At 37.4% G+C, this 18,016-nt stretch overlaps 1 protein-coding gene across 5 annotated transcripts in view; it reads right to left on the bottom strand.

Annotated features, from left to right (window-relative positions):
- The window catches only part of TP53BP1 (tumor protein p53 binding protein 1), a 179,864-nt gene that overhangs the window by 30,696 nt on the left and 131,152 nt on the right, over positions 1-18,016 (bottom strand). For all 5 annotated transcript variants that reach the window (XM_078151368.1, XM_021009175.2, XM_021009174.2 and 2 more), the window contains one exon: positions 3,898-4,417. In XM_078151368.1, the coding sequence (XP_078007494.1) occupies positions 3,898-4,417 (520 nt within the window). The remainder of the gene's footprint in view (positions 1-3,897; positions 4,418-18,016) is intronic.

Here is an 18,016-nt window from a genome sequence, read left to right on the forward strand (position 1 = left end):
CTCTTTACAACCTGGTCCCAACTTTGCTTTCTATATTACACATCACTCCCTCCACATACTCTAAAGTACAGTCAAACTGGCCTTCTTCAAACTTGACAACATATTTCCAATTGCCATGTCATCCCTCCACTTCTCAGAATCCATGATATCCATAAAAAACTGAGCTCAAGCTCCACTTTTTCCATGAATCCTATGCCAGTCCCTCTAGCTGATAGCACTTTCCCTACCAAGATTACCTTGTATTTCTTTTGCAATGCCTATTTACATACATTATGTTCCCTGTTAGAATGTAAGCTACTTGTAAGCATACATCATTTCATTTTTGTTCCTGTACCTCTAGCTCCTAGTACAGTGCCTGACACATGAAGGGCATATTAATGCTTGCTGACTGAGCAAATTCTTGTTCATAACAGTTCACCCCTGTTAGAACTGCTTTAAAGGTAAAAGGATTACACACATCTTTTCAGTTGTTCAGACCAAGCCTTCATAATACATCCTTTTGCTGCTACTGCTGAAAATGAAATCACTTGCCATGAGGGAAATATGTGGAATGAAATAAATTCATATTTTCTATTCTTCATACTTGAAGTGGGGAAAATATGTTAATAAAAAACTACCGTGTGAAAATGAGTCTCTAAGAAATCTAAGACATATTCCAACACAAAGGTTGAAATTTAAACATTATTATTCATAGATAGGCACTAAGTAATAGATTGTAATGATAACAGATGGCATTTGTAGTTTAAAGGTTTGCATTTTCATATATATATATATATATATGTGTATATATATATATATATATATATACACACACACACACACACACACACACACACATCCATCCATACATACATTTTTATATAATATATATAAAATCTCATTTGATCTTCACAACAACTGTAGGAGGCAGATACTATTATTATTCCCATTCTACAGATGAGAAAACTGAGGCTAAACAAGATTAAGTGACTTGCTTGGATTCACAGAGCTACCGAATGTCTGAAGCAAGGTCTGAACTAAAGAATTCTGAACCCCAAGTGGAATGCTCTAGCCACACTACCACACTTCTTTACGGTATAGCTATTACATCAGACTGCCACAAAAATAGAAGAGAATAAAAATGCCCCATAGCATTTGTACATTCCTTAAATATAATCATACAGCTATCTAAGCAGTCTGTACAAATACAGAAGCCATACAATGGGAGAAACCAACTGAGATCAGCATAAAAACAGGCAAGACAGAGATGAAAAAGTAAAGGACAGAACAACTAATGTTGCTTTCTCTCATGAACAGCTCTCTGAAAAAGACCTGTCTGAGACTGAAAAGCTTAATTTTTTTTATTAATAAATGAAGGGGACAAGAGCAATGTCAAAGAAAACACTCCTTTGAATACAGAGAAATCTTAGTTGCAGGGGTGCAATTCAAACTTTAAGAACTATAGGAGCATATTAGTTTCCACTAAAACAGGGCTAAGTCTTTTTTTTTTTTTGCTTTTTTTGGCTAGGCAATGGGGTTAAGTGACTTGCCCAGGGTCACACAGCTAATGTCATGTGTCTGAGGCCAGATTTGAACTCAGGTCCTCCTGACTCTGAGGCCAGAGCTCTATCTACTGCACCACCTAGCTGCCCCAAAACAGGCCTAAGTCTTAACCACAACGGATAGCATTAAAAGTTTTTACATACTTGGCTTTATCACCATACAGAAAACATCAGAAGATGAAAGGGACATGAGTCAATGGCAAAGCTGAGACTAGAAGTCAGATCTCCATACTTTCAGATGACTGCTCTGCATGTTAAGTACAGATCAAGTTTACCACTGTTTGCAAGGAAAGGGGCAGCATGGCATAGTGCACAGAAAGCTGGCCCCCACAGGGGCAGGTAGGTGGTGCAGTGGATAGAGCACCAGCCCTGGAGTCAGGAGGACCTGAGTTCAAATCCGGCCTCACACACATAACACTCACCAGCTGAGTGATTCTGGGCAAGTCACTTAACCCCCAACTGCCTCACCAAAAAAAAAGAAAGAAAGAAAGAAAGAAAGCTGGCCCCAGAGTCAGGAAGGCCTGTGTTCAAGTGCTACCTCTAAAACTAAATCACTTAACTTCCCATGGCCTTCAGGCAACCCCCTATGTCTACAAGTTGCGCAATAGTTGCCCATCTGAATTGGTATAAGAAATTTCCTCACTCAAAGTTCCCCACGCCAATGAAATCATAGGTCTAGAAAAGATTTTAGGTAAGAAAAGAGAAAGAAGCAGTAACTAATTTTTGGGGGGGTGGTTTTAACCAATTAGTTCATCTATGTAGGGAACACGCAGTATACAAATTCCCTCCACTGATACAGACTGACAAATCTTTTGTAATTTATAGCCTTAGAGGGCTTCTAAGGATACTAAGAATTTAAGAGACCTATCCAAGGACACTAAGCTAGAATGTGTCAGAGGCAGAGACCGAACCAATTCTTCCTCACTCCAAGACAGGCTCTCTATCCACCAGGACATACAGCCAAAGCTTAAAACATGGAGCCAAATTACTAACACCTCAAAGATAAAAACAGGGAAACAGGAGACTGATGTGGCACGTCTCCTGCTCCGGGACTGATCTACTCTAAGTGTGTTGAAACTACCATACCTTAGAGATAATACACTTTTTCAGAACATCACCTCTTTATCCAGGCATTTCTACAGGCAATAAAGGATTCTTATAATGCCTCACAGGGCTTCACTCCTAAAGAGGAGTGAAGCCCTGTGAGATTGTGTTACAGCTCAACACAGGTGCCCTTAGAAAGCACCTGATGAGGTTTATGATTAAAAAGAAGCCTTTCCTAAATAGATCCAAAGTGAAGATGACCCATAACTTACTTATTGATATAGCTCACCCTATATCAGTTTCCTTTTTTTTTTTCCTCCCAAGGACCTCATAGCCACCTAAAGTAATTTTTAAAATTTATTTTCAGATTTGTTAATCTAATATATAACTTTTTACCTTCTGTTGAGTTTTGTTTCATCTTTCTGATGGCTCCTCCTATTGGTTTTAATTTTTACTTACAACTTCACTAATGTGAAAATATGTTTAATGGGTATGTAAATGTAAAGCCTATGTCAGATTGTGCGCTGTCTTGGGGAGGGTGGGTGAGACGAAAAGGGAGGGGGGAAAAAAAAGAAAAAAAAAACAAAGCTTCCTGGATCAGACAAAGACTCAGAGTTGGAATGGGATTTGAAGGATGGTTACAGTTAGTACTAAAAGAAAATTTAAAAAAAAAAAAGGAAAAAACCCTAATATATAACTTTCTCTCTCCTTAAGACCACCTAATTTTTAATGTCTTATTTGTTATATTCTCAGATTTCTTCCTCCACCCCAACTCTTACCAGTTTCTGATACTTTCCCACCCACTGCAAATCTTCATACCTTCTCCACAGTCCCCACGTTCTAACTTGACCTGTTTTTAATCCTACTACTTGTGTTCCTCCTGATCACGAACAGCTCCTCCTCCAACCACCAACTTTCAGTCCTTCCTCACATTCCCACAAAAAGGACTCCTAGGAACTACAGGGAAGTAGACTAAGTCCTGACAGGTGAGTAAGGGACAGGGAGATAGTCAAGGCAGCAATATCCTAAGAGATATGAAATAGGGTACTGACTGTTCACCTAGGCCTCTTTCAAGAGGAAGGAGATCTACTTAAACTCAAATATGACTCAGTTTTCCCTGTAACATCACAGACTAGCTATAATTCTAATGTCTCCCACTCCACTTCCATTCTTGAGAGTATCCCTGATGTTCAATAGGAAACATAGCCCTATGCTGTCAAGGTCTCATCTTCTCTGTTGACTAATACATGATTATTGTCCAGTAGACCACGCAGTTTAGAAGATCCCAGGGAGGCCCCATGCCTGTTCTTACCTGGCTATGCAAAGAGTCAGTATCATCTCCTGAGACATTTGTAGGTTTCTCCGCATTCCTCCTCTCAGTCTGTACCTTAGCATCTTGTTTCCCAAGGTTCTGGTCAGCCATGCTGGTTCCCACCTCTACTTGTTCACACACTCCTTTCGTGGTCTGTGTTGCTACTGAAACAACAGTTGGAGCCCAAAGGGAATGTTCTGTTGTCTGGACTTCTTTGTTATTTGTCTTGGGCCAAATGCTTTCCCCTCCGGTTCCTGGGCTTATAGACAAGACTTTACTGGATTTGTCCTGACTGGTTTTTGATTCTTCTTGTTTATCTCCTGCCACATTCATCTCCACGGTATCTCCTTTTGGACTGGATGGCACTTGCGTGACAGTCTGTTGTGCAGCTGGGGAAATAGGGGCATCAACATGAGAAGTGTGCTTGATAGGCTGTTGTTGGCATGGCCAGGGGCTAGGGTCATCTTCCATTTTTTCATCTTCTGCTTCGTGAGTGCTTGGGAAATTGACTAAATCTCCCCTGAAAACCAACCACACAGAGAGATCATGTCATAAATGAACTAATTTGTCTGAATCAAGATCCAAAAGACAAGCCTTTTTCCAAGTGCTCCACACCCCCTTCCATTCCTGTGGTGTTCCCCTTAGAGCACGAGCACACACTGTGTCCCATTCACCACTAGGTGAGACTAAAATACATAAAAGAGATTCAGCAAACCCTAGTTCCAGTCTTTCCACCAAATAAGAAAACTGTGAGTGTCCAGACTACGTCCACCATGTGAAATGCAGACGGTGACAAGATTAAGATTGTTGTTACTGGTAATTGTGTGTATGAAGTTTTATATCATGATCTTAAGTAGCTGTTCCTGTGAAATAAGAATGGTGAGTTCACAATTACTTCAATCTGACAATACTATTTTTGCAAAATGTTTTCCATTTTTGTTGACAACCTACTGCCAAAAGAAAAACAAGAAGACAGAAAAATTGAATTTCTTATCAGTCAACAACAATGTAAGAATTTACTTTTTAAAAGGAAGTTAGAGCACGATTTCTATGCACAACATAATGTTTCTAATACTTTTCTGATTCTAATAGACTTCTATCAGGTTTGCTATGGCCTCACATTTCATAAGCAAATAGGGATATTTTGGGTTTTCCTTTTATTAGTAGACATTATAAGGAATGGAATGACATGGATAAAGGTCACGAAGGACAAGCAACCACAGATGGGCTGCCATCTGCATGGCTGGACAGAATACACAGAATAGATATCAATACATGGAGAAGAACACAGATTCATTAGAATATTTATTAGTTACTTAGCAGTATTTATCAGTTAATAATCTATTTTTTGCAATACTAATCAAACTCAATATTTACTTTTGGGAAAGGAGCCCAATTTAAAAGGCAATAAGTTGCAGTTAAGCTTCCAGCTCTGTCAGCTATAGTGGTCAAATCAAAAAGCATTTATATTAAGCATCTAATATGTGCCAGCCACTATGTTAAGCTCTGAGGATACAAAGAAAGGCAAGAACAGTCCCTGTCTTCAAGGGGTTCACATTCTGACAGGGGAGAAAATATGCAAAATAACTATGTACACTTACAATATACACAGAGTAAACTGAAATATAGATCAACTGGAGTTAGTATAGGGAGGTGGTCCAATGGACAGAGTGTTGGACCTGGAGTTAGGAAGACCCAAGTTTGAATCCTGCCTCAGACATTTACCAGACGTGTGACCTGTAGACAAGTCTACCCTGAGTTTCCTCATCTGTAAAACGGTAATAACTATAGCACCTATTTCATGGGGTTGTTGTGAGGATTAAATAAAATAACATGTAAAGAGTTTTGCAGACTTTAAAGCATTATATAAATGGTGATGGTGGTGGTGGTGGCAGCTGTTGTAACCACCTTTGGATAATTTTGCTCTTCAAAAGCTACAAAGATGCTATTTTTTATCACTCATGCAACAGTGAAACTCTAAATAAAATATTCCTTGTCCATGGTGCAGTCATCATAAACAGACCAAGATCAAAAGGCCTGGACCAACAGGACAAGTACGGCTAATATAAAGCTGTGATATATTGACTGGTACAAAAGTATAGAGGGTACTGAAAAGAAACATTTGGTAAAGACAGCAGCAGAACATAAACAGCCATCTCCACACACATGTGCAATATCGCATTAGAGAACAAAGAGAACTCTTCTCACCATCAGGATCTATAAAATTTCCATCTATATAGGAACACCTGCTAAATTGGAGTATAGAAAGCTGATAGACACCTAGATAACGAACACATTATTTATAGTCAGGTAAATGTAAAAACTTTTATGATTTTGTCTTTCAGGGGTCTATACGAGAAGCCCATGGTTCAGCTATTAATGTAAAATATCTAGATTAGGTAGTATTACTAATTATATTTTAGGTGAAAGTGTTTTGGAGCTAAAATTACCTAGAACTGCAGGAAATTGCATTTTGGATATATAGACATAATCTCAGATATAGATTGGTTTTACATTATTCCTTCTAAATATGAACCTTATCTGCTTAATTTCAGCAAATAATAACCAAAATCCTAATGAGAAGACTAAGTTTTATCTTTTCCTTAATACTATTTGGTATTAGTAAAATATGAAAAAGAAATGAGCAAATTTCAGGTTTTAAATCTAAATATGTTTGTTAAGAAAGTAGATGATTAAGGAACACAGCATTTGGGATGTTTGCTTATCATTAAAGTGGAATACACCATCTGCTTTTCTGTATTTTCAAGTAAAACTAGATTATAAGCACCTAATTAAACACAGCTCATTGAATACAGGGCCTATGTTTTATATTTCTTTGTATTCTTCACAGTGTCTAGTACAGGACCTTGCACACAATACTCAATAAATATCTGTTGGTTTGATTTGAAATAAAAACAGCAGAAAATAACACGTGTTAAATTGGCCTTAGGGTTTCAGTACTTGCATTCATGAGCTATAATGCCATGAATAGAAATCTTTTTCAGTGGTTCAGTCAGCCATTTTCCTCACAAGTATTTGCTAAGTAGTATTCACATCACTGTACTATTCCCTTTGCAGAGTTTGGGTACACGGTACAAGAAACATCATTAAGGAAAAGCATAGAGAGATCTGAATCTATATTATATTAATATTAATTTGCCTTCTTGCTTTTATCCTCTATATCTATTTACTTCAATGACAGATGATGATTCAACTCATTTCCTGACAGTATTAAAAATGTTTGTGTTTGTTTTTTGAGAGGTAGCGAATGGTAATCAACAATTATGCAAACAAATTATATTCTTGGCTTCCCTAAAAGGCAGCAGTAAATGGGGACTTAAGTCTTAATTATTTCTGGCAGTGGTGAAAAGTGAAGAGACTTGAAAAGGTAAATGAAAAATCAGAAATCAGACATGAGGTATGCCTGGGCAATATGATATTTAAAAACAAGTACACGACAATCATCTACTACAACTAAGTGTGATACCTGAACTGTACAAATGGATGCAGTAGCCATTAAAAACAAAGTAAAAAGCTTCCTCTTTAATGGCAAGTGTAGGTCTTTGCCTAACATATCACTAATATTTTGACTAAGAAACAAGACACAATATTCCAGTTATGGACTTCAGAGTTTGAAGTCATCTGCTCCATGACTTAGTTATTTTGGAGAAGCGCTACTATGTATGGCAGAATGTATCTTTTTATATATATAGTAACTCTTCTCATTAATTTGCTGAGATGAGATGGAAGAATTCATATGGATTGTCCTACCAGCATCCTGAACCCTCAGGCCATCAATTTAAAAGATAATTCTGTCATATTCAATGATGATTTTAGTGAGCCACCAAATCAGTAGTGTGGACAAATTATTTCATTTAACACATAACCAGTATCTCTCTAATTCTGTGTTATATTTAGGTGGGACTTGACAAATGACATTGTCTTTGGACATCTGTATAACTTAGATAAGATACCTTTGGGACACTCAGCCCCAAGCAACTATCAATTTCTTTTATACCAAAAGAATTTTTTGCAACTTAGTATAAAATCCTGAAGCCACAAAATGTATGTTGCCTAAATGAACACTACAATTAAGTGCCTAATTAATATAGTGTTTTGTTTTTTAAACAAAGGCACTGCATAGAGATCGACAGATCGAACCTACATGAATTCTTCATATAACTCTAATGATTATCTCACCTGCAATACTTCAATCAGGTTTCAGGGCTTCAATATCAGAAGAAAAAAAAGTCAGTAAGACAAAGGGAGCGCTAAACGATAATACAAAAAAAGATATCATGTCTCTAATTTTTATAATAGTTCCTCTGAGATAGAGGTTCACATGCATTAATATATTAACCTTCACAATATTCTGATCTTATGGATTGGGAAACTAAAGCACATAAATATTAATGAATTCATAGGATTCTCAAAGTAAATTAGTACTGGAATTAATAAAAATAAGTATGCTCTTTAAAAGCCTCATGGTTTAGCCACTTAGCTACACTCACCTAAACCTTCAATGTTTAGGAATTCTTAAAGTTGATTCAAAGAAGCTATGAAAGGTAACGAAGACATTGTTCAATATGAGAAAAGATTTTCTGCCCATTAAGTATTAGACTCTGGTCCTAAGGAATATATTCCATTGTGCTCCTCCATCCTTAGGCATAAGGTCAAGAGTTACTAACATTCTTCTACTGCTAATATTTATGGTAATATGTCTAATCTGTAACAGCTGCCTATTACTGTCAACACCACTATCCTCCCAGTCACTTAGGCTTACAGCCCAGATGTCATCCTCAACTTCCCACACTCATACTTAACACACAAGGTCACAGTCTTAGATAACTCCCATCATCTGCTTCCTTTGTTCCTACACATATGCTACTGAACAAACATGTAGAAAATCACATTTGCAACCGTTTTGGTTGAGTCCACTATAAATTTGTATTACACAACCTTAACTGGGCCCTGACTGCTGTTAGACAATCCTTCTTTACCTTTTTTATCCACATATTATCTCGCTCTTGACACAGAAACTCTTCCAAAGCTTTTTATCCCTCCTCAAACCTCCCATAGCTTCCCCTTTGCCCACATCCTCAGCCAAGAAATCTCATATTTAAAAAAAACAAACCCAAAAACAAAACTGGAGTTCACAGCAATCCCTCTAGCTGTTTTCTACCACTATCTTCCTCCTTCAATGCTATCTCACATGAGGAAGTGGCCTTACTCCTTACCATGATTAACACCATCTACCCCCTCAAGCAATCCTATTCCATATCATCTTTTCCAGTAGACTGCCTCCTCTCTCAGTCTACTGGCTCCTTCCCTACTGTCTAAAAACATGCCCAGGGGGCAGCTAGGTAGCACAGTGGATAGAGTACTGGCCCTGAAGTGAGGAGGACCTGAGTTCAAATCCGGTCTCAGACCAAACACTTGACACTTACTAGCTGTGTGACCCTGGGCAAGTCACTTAACCTCAACTGCCTTAAAAAAATTTTTTTTAAATAAAAACATGCCCAGTTGTCCCCTCACCCTGGAAAAAATCCTCATGATCTTTTCATCCCTGATAACTATCATCCTATAACTTCTGCCCTTTAATCTTAAACTCTCTGAAAAGACCAAACCCAACAGGTACCTCTACTTCATCTCCTCTCACATCCTCTTAACTCCTTACAATCCAGTTTCTAACCTCATCATTATTGTAAAACAGTAAAACTACTCTCTCAGAAGTTACAATCAATCTCTTTATTGCCAAATCCAATGACTTATTTTCCATTCTCCTTCTCCTCGATCTTTCCGCAGCCTTTGACACTGCTGATCACTGATACTTTCTTCTCTCTGGGTTTTTGGGACACCATTCTTTCCTGCTTCTCCTCCTACAGATCTGACCACTCCTCGGTCTCCTTTGCTGGATCCTCTTCTAGATCAAACTCTCTGACTGTAGGTATCTCACAGGGTTCTTGGGCCCTCTTCCATTCTCCCTCTACACTACTTCACCTGGTGACTTCACTAATTCTCATGGACGTAATTATCTTCTCTATACAGATTATTCCCAAATCTACCTATCCTGTCCTAACCTCTCTGCTGACCTCGAACCTCATATTTCCAAATGCCTTTCAGACATCTCAAACTGGATGTTCAGTAGACATCTTAAACTAAACATATCCAAAACTACACTCATTATCTTTCCCTCCAACTCCCCCCTACTACTAATTTCCTATACTGTTTTTTTCTTTTTATTTTAGACAAATGCTAAAACTTAAATATATAATAAAAGAAAAAGAAACATTGTAAACTTAAATATAAAATAAGAAAAAAATGTCACATGCACAGCAGAACATAGGAGAGGATTCAAATTATATAGTGATAACTTCATTTCAATAAAGCCTATATATTAAATACTGTTCATTATGCTGAAAGATGTCCATCTTTTCTTTGCTTCCTTGTAGGTTTTCTTTTGTTCTCTGCTGCACACTTTTTACTTTGTTCTTTTTTCCTCTCCCTCTCCCCTACCCACCACCCCAAGGCTACAGTTGAGCACTGGATATATTTATGTAGGTACTGATATATACATATACTTATATACACATACATACATACATACACATAGATATATATATATATATATATATATATATATATATATATATATATATATATACTTTCCCTAAGAGAGTCTACTCTTAATCTTTATTTTTCTGCATATCTTTTTATTTTTCTATCTCTCCTAACTCCTCTACTTTACTTCTACCTGCTACCTTACCCTCCTATTACTTAACCTACCCCCATTCCAGCAATCTCTCCCTTATCCTCCCATTTCCCTAAATCTAAACTCTCTTCTATATCCCCCTTTTAATTTATTCCAACAACCTCCCCCTAAAGATCCCTCCTTTATTCTTTCCTATCCCCTTAGAGTTCTATTTCTGTCTAAATTTAGAAGACTTTTACACTCTTCTAAATGTATATGTATTTTCCCCCCTTAGGCCATTCTCGATGAGAGCAGGTTTCCAGAACTAACAGCTCCCCTCCTCCATCTAATTCTTCTGTGTTAATTCTTTCTCTTGCATTTCATTTGTAAAAGATATTTACTTTTAACTGTACTTGAATTGTTTTACTTTTCGAAGTCATATCATACTTAGATCTACTCCAATCTTCCTTATAAGTTACCTAATTACTAGTAACAATCTTAGACATAGGTTTTACATTTTTCATAAATAAAAGGTAAACATTCTATACTTATTTAGTCCTTTGTAATTGGTCATTGGTATGTACCTTACATTTCTCTTGGCTCTTGTATGTTAAATCTTCTATTGAGTTCGGGGTTGTTTTTTTGTTTTGATTTTTTAACAAAGACCTGAAAGTCTGACAATTGATCAAAGGTCCATTTTTTTTTTCATTCAGAATTATACTTAGCTTTGCTGATTATGATATTGCTGGAAGCCCAGTTCTTTTGCAATTCAATATACCGTGTTCTAAGACCTGGGATCTTTTAGTGTTGCCACTGCTAGGTCTTGTGTGATTCTAATTGTGGTATCACCATATGCAAATTGTTTTTTTCTTGTTGCTCATAATATTTTGTCCTTGTTCTGGGGGTTTTGAAATTTGACTATAATATTCCTGTGAGTTTTCCTCTTAGGATCTCTTTTAGGTAGTAATCAATGGATTTTTTTCTATTTCTACTTTCCCCTCTTATTCTAATGTTTCAGGACAAGTTTCTTTATTTCTTATATCAAGATTCTTTTTTTGATCAGAACTTTCAGGTAGTCCAATTATTCTTATGTTTTTCTCTTTTTGATCTGTTCTCTAGATCCGTTGTTTTTCTTATGAGATGTTTCACATTCTCTTCTATTTTTTAAATTCTATTTGGGTTTTTTTTTTAATTTCTTCATCTCTTACAACTTCGCTGGCTTTCCCTTGCCCAATTCTGATTTTCAAGGAGTCATTTTCTTCCTTAAGATTCTGAATCTCCTTTTCTAATTGGCTGACTTTCTTTTCATAATCTTGTTTTTCTCGCATTTGACATCACTCTTTGGGGTAGAACAGGATTTTTTTGCTTCAATATCCTCCTCTGAAGATGAACCCCAATCTTCTCTATTCCCATAATAGCTTTCTATGGTTGGATTCTTTCTCCTTTGCCTGTGCATTGGGGGGGGGGGGGGAATGTAATAGTTTACTTTTTATAATCACCTCTAGTCCTGGAGTATGGGGGATAGTGCCTCTAATCCTCATCAGTTCATCCTTCTAACCTTGAACTCAAACCAAGCCTTCCAGCCTCTTGTAAGTGCTCACAGCAGAGGCATCCCCAGCCCACTGCTTCTGTACTCACTGTGTGCTGGTTCCTTCTTGTCCCCTTTGTGTCTCTGCAGCACAGTTGGGTCTGGCATTCCTTGTCAGGAGAGGTTCCCTTGATCTTCCCCAGGTCAGATTCCCAACCCCCCTCACTGTCCTGGGGGTAAAAGTTCCTGTGGCTTTGCAGAGGCAGCATCCCAAACCAGCTAAACCCAGGGCTTGCTGCTTGTTGTTTAAGCAGCTTGCCTCCTGCTTGTTTTTGAAGCAGACCCTAGCCTAGATGTGTATGCTCTTCACAGAGAGGAAATCTTGTCCAGGATTTTTCTTCAGATATTCTCCAATTGTCCCAGGAAGACCCCTCTTTTGCCCCAATTCTTACTTGTTTTCACAACTCTATGTTCGCCCAGAGGCACTATTTTATCTCTTTTCTTTTTTTAAGGCAATTGGGGTTAAGTGAACTTGCCCAGGGTCACACAACTAGTAAGTGTCAAGTGTCTGGTCTGAGGCTGGATTTGAACTCATGTCCTCCTGACTTCAGGGCCAGCACTCTATCCACTGTTACCACCTAGCTGCCCCTATTTTATTTCTTTTGTGGAGGAAAACCTTGAGAGCTTGAAATTTTCTGACCTATTCTTCCCAGAATTCTCTCTTTTCCTATTACTGTTAAGGACATCATCCTCTCAGTCATTCGGGCTTACATCTGGTAGTCATCCTGGAATCCTCACTATCTCTCACCCCCACACCCCCAACCATCACTCCCCTTTCCTTCCCATGGTCATACCCCCGACCCATTCAGTGGCTCCCTATTACCTCCAGGATCAAATACAAAACCCTTTGTTTGGTATTCAGAGCTCTTCATAACCTAGCCCCTCCACCATCTTTCTAATCTTCTTTACCTTACTCCCTGTCACATATTCTTCAGCCCAGTGACACTGGCCTCTTTACAAGACACTCCATCTCTTGGTTCCAGGTATTTTCTTTGGCTGGGATGCTTTCCCTCCTCATATTCACCTAATGGTTTCCTTGACTTCCTTCAAGTCTCAATTAAAATCTTATCTTCTTATCTTCCTCTCTGACAGATTTCCTATTTGTCCTGCATACAGCTTGTCAGTACACAGCTGGTTTGCCTGTTGTCTCCATTAGATTGTAAGTGCTTTGAGGGCATAAACTATCTTTTGCTTTTCTGTGTATCCCCAGCAATTAGCACAGTGCTTGGCATATAAAAGGCACTTAATACATGTTTACTGACTGATACATATTCAATCCATTGCCAAGACTATTACCTCACACTGCTGCAAAAGCCTGCTAGTTAGTAACCAAGGCACAAGCTTCTCCCCTTCCAGTCTATCCTCCACTCAGTTGATCTTCCTAAAGGGCAAAGCTGACTACATCAGTTTCCTACTCAATATATTCCAGTGGCTCCCTATTACTGCCTTCAAACTAATCCTGTGTTTAGTTTTTAAAGCCCTCCACAACCTAGCCCCTTCCTATCTTTACAGGATACATTTATTCTTCTCCACATATTTTAGGATACTATGACACTGGTCTCTATTACCTTCTCAATAGCTTTCCTACTTGCCTGGGATGTTTTCCTTTCTCACTTCTGTCTACTGGCTTACCTGGACTTCTTTAAGGCTCCACTCAAGTCCCAGTTTCTTCAAGAGGATTTTTCTGGTCTCTTTCTCCTTCCCCATCTCCCCCACTATAGTGCACTCCCTCTGAAATTACCTCTCATTTACATTGTGTGTAGACACACACATATGTATATATATTCACACACATATGTTATATGCACATAATTGTTTTCATACTGTCTTTTCCAGTACAATGTGAACTCTTTAGGGGCAGGAATTGTGTTTTTGTCTTTCTTTATAATCCCAAAGATCAGCACAGTGCCCAGTACATATTCAGTGCTTAATAAACGCTTATTAATGATGATGATTTAAAATGTAATTTCTTTTTGATAAGCACTACTATATTCATTTCATTTTTCAGGCTCAAAAACTGAGCTCTACAGTGATAAAATTAGACAAAGATAGAAATTCCATACTTGCGAATTTTTAGTAATAACTAGAAATACACTCTGAATGCTATAAAAATGGACAGTTTTTCAAAGCAATTAATCCTGCCTCCAGTTAAAGAGACAAGTAAAAAGAGACAGAGACAGATGCAGGGTGACAGAATGTTTCTGAAGGATAAGAAACAAATTACAGCAAAACCAAATGTACTATTCTGCGTAATAAGACTCTCGGAAGTATTCCTACTGGAAACCAAAGGATTCAGAATATACACATCTCTGAAGATACTACAAAACAAACCAAAAAAAAAGTTAGAGGAGCTAAAAGCAATGAAAGCATATTCATCTGAATGCTCAAATAGCAGGTCCAATTTCAGTACCCAAACAGTCAAGAATATAGCATCCAAATGAATTCTCTAATTCCTGGAGAGTGTGGCCTAGAAGGATATGTTGAATCTTCTCATGTGTTTTCAGTACCTGAGTCACTGGGTACTTCTTTCTACAAAGAAAGGAACTATATAACAGAGAAGATACAATAAATACATATATTATTTAAGTACCCATTTGGGCAAGTTCCCATGAGTAATACAAACATAAACAAGTTATTTTCCATAAACACAGAGTGCTTAAAATCTAATAAGGGAGATAAGAGACATATATAAATAATTAAAATAAAAGCAAAATGTGGTAAATGCTATAGGAACGGTTCAGGCAAAATATTAGAAAAGCAAAGTAGAAGGAAAAATTATTTATAGTTGGAGATCAAGAAAACTTCATAGAAAAGATGGAATCTGAACTAGACTCCCAAGAATGGATAAAATTCTGATAAGTCAGGATGGGAGAAAGGCAGAAACTTCAATTAGCCCAGCTTGACTGCAATACAGAGTTCATGAAGAGCATGGTGATAGGTTGGGAACAAAGAGTAAAGGATGTCTAATGCTATAATAAGAAGTCTGGATCTTGTTCTATAAATAATTAAGATTTGTAAAAGGTTTTTCAATAGGAGAATGACACAATCAGAACTATGGCCCTAATCTGACATCACTGTGCAGGACAGGCTAAAAGGAGTTAAAAATGGAAGGACAGCTAGTTAGGCTATTATAATAGTTCAGGGCAACAATACAAAGACCCTTCAGTGGAAATAGAAAGCAAGATGATACAGAGACAGAATTGACAGGAACTGGCAAAATGATTAGTTGTGGATAGGCAGAAGGAATCACAGAACCTGAGTTGGAAGACACTTCTCAGCAATCATTAAGTAGACTAACCCATGCCTGAAAATAATTCCCTTTATAGTATACTTGGAAAATGGTCATTCAGCCTTTGCTTGACAATCTCTAATAAGGAACATACATACTATGTTCTAAGATAGTGCATATTATTAAGTAGTTTTTCTTTTCAAGTTGAAATCTGCATTTTTTTTTTTTGCGCAACACTATCCACTGTCCCTAGCTAGTTCTGCCCTCTGGGCTGAGCAGAACAAGTCCCATATAGCTTAATAGCAAGAATCCTTCAAATAAGACGTTTATCATGTCCTCCTTGAATTTCTTCTTCTCCAGGGTAAACATCTCCATCTCCTCAACCAATATGGTTCCCCATCAGTTTATTAATATGGGTAGGGAATGTTCCTATGATTTCATTGGTTCAGGAAGCTGCCAGGAGAGGAAAATGCTTCAAATTACATAAGTCTGCACCTCCTCTGTAATTTAGTCTTCATAAAATTGCCTAGAGCATTGAGAGAGTAAGTAATTTGCTCAGGGTCCACAAAAGTGGACTTAAACCCTGTTCTTCCTGGATTCAAGGCTAGCTCATTATCCAGTATGCTAAAATGTTTCTCAGCTTCCCAACATCCTACCAAAAACATGACACTCAGATTTGAACACATATTCTAAATATGGACTGACAACTGGAACAGAGGACAGCAGGGCTATCACTCCTTAATTCCAGAAGCTGGATCTCTCTTAATACAGTGTAAGATTCCATTAATTTTCGTGGCTTCTATGTCACGTTGTTGAATAATATTGCAGTTTCTTAGAATCCTCTAATTAAGAGGTGGGAACCATGAAAGATGACAGGTAGAGAGTCAGAGTGCTCCACTGTAATCCTCGAGATATAGGGACAAAGTGAGGAAGGCCTTCAGTCTGTTGGACAGAACTCCATAGAGGACATGGGTAAAAGGTCACACAAAGGATGGGCAAACATGGATAGGCTGAGGTCTGAAGTGAGGGAACTTCCAAACTGATGATATCACAGATCCATTTAAATATCTAAGAGTACTGATTAAGAGTCAGACTCCTAGATATTTTTTTTAGATGAACTGATACCTAGCCATATTTCCTCCATCTTAGACCTACGAAGCTGATTTTTTTGAACCCAAGAGTAAGACTTGGTATTTGGTACTATTAAATTTCCTCTTATAGTTTTAGATCTTGACTCTTCTTCAGTGTATCTCTTCTGATGCAAAGTAAAAATGAACAGAACCAGGAGAACATGGTAACAGCAATACTGTACAATGATCAACTGTGAATAACTTAGCTATTCTCGGCAGTACAATGATTCAAGACAATTCCTAAGGACTTATGATGAAAAATGCTATCCATCTCCAGAGAAAGAACTGATGGAGTCTGAATACAGATTGAAGCATACTTTTAAAAAACTTTTTCTTTTTTTCTTTTGGTCTGCTTTCTTTTATGACATGACTAATATAGAAATATGTTTTGCATGACTGCACATGTATAACCTATATCAAACTGCTTGCCTCCTCAATGAGGGGGTGGAGAGGGAGAGAGGGAGAGAATTTGGAACTCAAAATTTTAAAAGATGAATGTTAAAAATTATTTTTATAAGTAATTAAGAAAATATAGTATATACTATTATGCTATAAGAAATGATGGAGAAAAAAATGATGAAGGGGACGGTTTCAAAGAAACTTGAGAAGACTTATATGAAGTGATGTAAACAGAACCAGAACAATTTATACAACGACAACATTATACAATGATAACAATTGAAAGACTTATGAATACTGATCAATACAATAACCAACCACAATTCCAGAGGACTAATAATGAAACACACTGCCCACAAGCTGATAAAAAGATGAAAGACTCAGGGTGCACAATGAAACACTCTCTCTCTCTCTCTCTTCCTCTTCTTCTTCTTCTTCTTCTGGGCATGCCTAATGTAGAAATGTATTTCATTCTGCTATGTGTTTTTATTGCAGATTTTATTTTGATTTCTTTCTCAAAAGGAGTGGGGGAAGGATGAGAGGGGAAACAGGCAGGAGGTAGATTTTTGCTAACTGAAAAAAATAAAATTTAATTTAAAAAAGACATAAAAGCAACCTCCAAGAAGAGTCTATTTATAGGGGTTAGCAGCCAGAGTAGATACAAGGATGGATAATAACCATCTATGACAGCTAGCAAGAAAGATTCTAAGGGCCAGATAGAGTAACAACAGGCAAAGGAGTCTGATTTTACCTAAGAGGAGGTTAATCATTATTTACTGGCTATGTGATCAGGACAGAAATTCTCAGACACAGTTATAGGTCAAAGTTTTCCAAACTATGGAGTTTACCTAGTTGGGAGAGCACAAGACCCTCTGGAGGGTAGAGGCATGAAATAAATGCCCAAAATTATTGGATTTGTTCAAATACAACTCTCATATAAATATATCCATCCTTTTCGATGAAAATAAAGTTCAAATCAAAGTCAATGAAAACAATTCACTAACACTTAGACACACTCCAACTAACAATAAATGCACTGTAGTGATTATATAATATGATATGGGTAAACTAGACAAAATTAG

This window comes from Phascolarctos cinereus, unplaced genomic scaffold, assembly GCF_003287225.1.
Source record: "Phascolarctos cinereus isolate Bilbo 61053 unplaced genomic scaffold, phaCin_HiC Scaffold_3;HRSCAF=262, whole genome shotgun sequence".
Taxonomy (NCBI): domain Eukaryota; kingdom Metazoa; phylum Chordata; class Mammalia; order Diprotodontia; family Phascolarctidae; genus Phascolarctos; species Phascolarctos cinereus.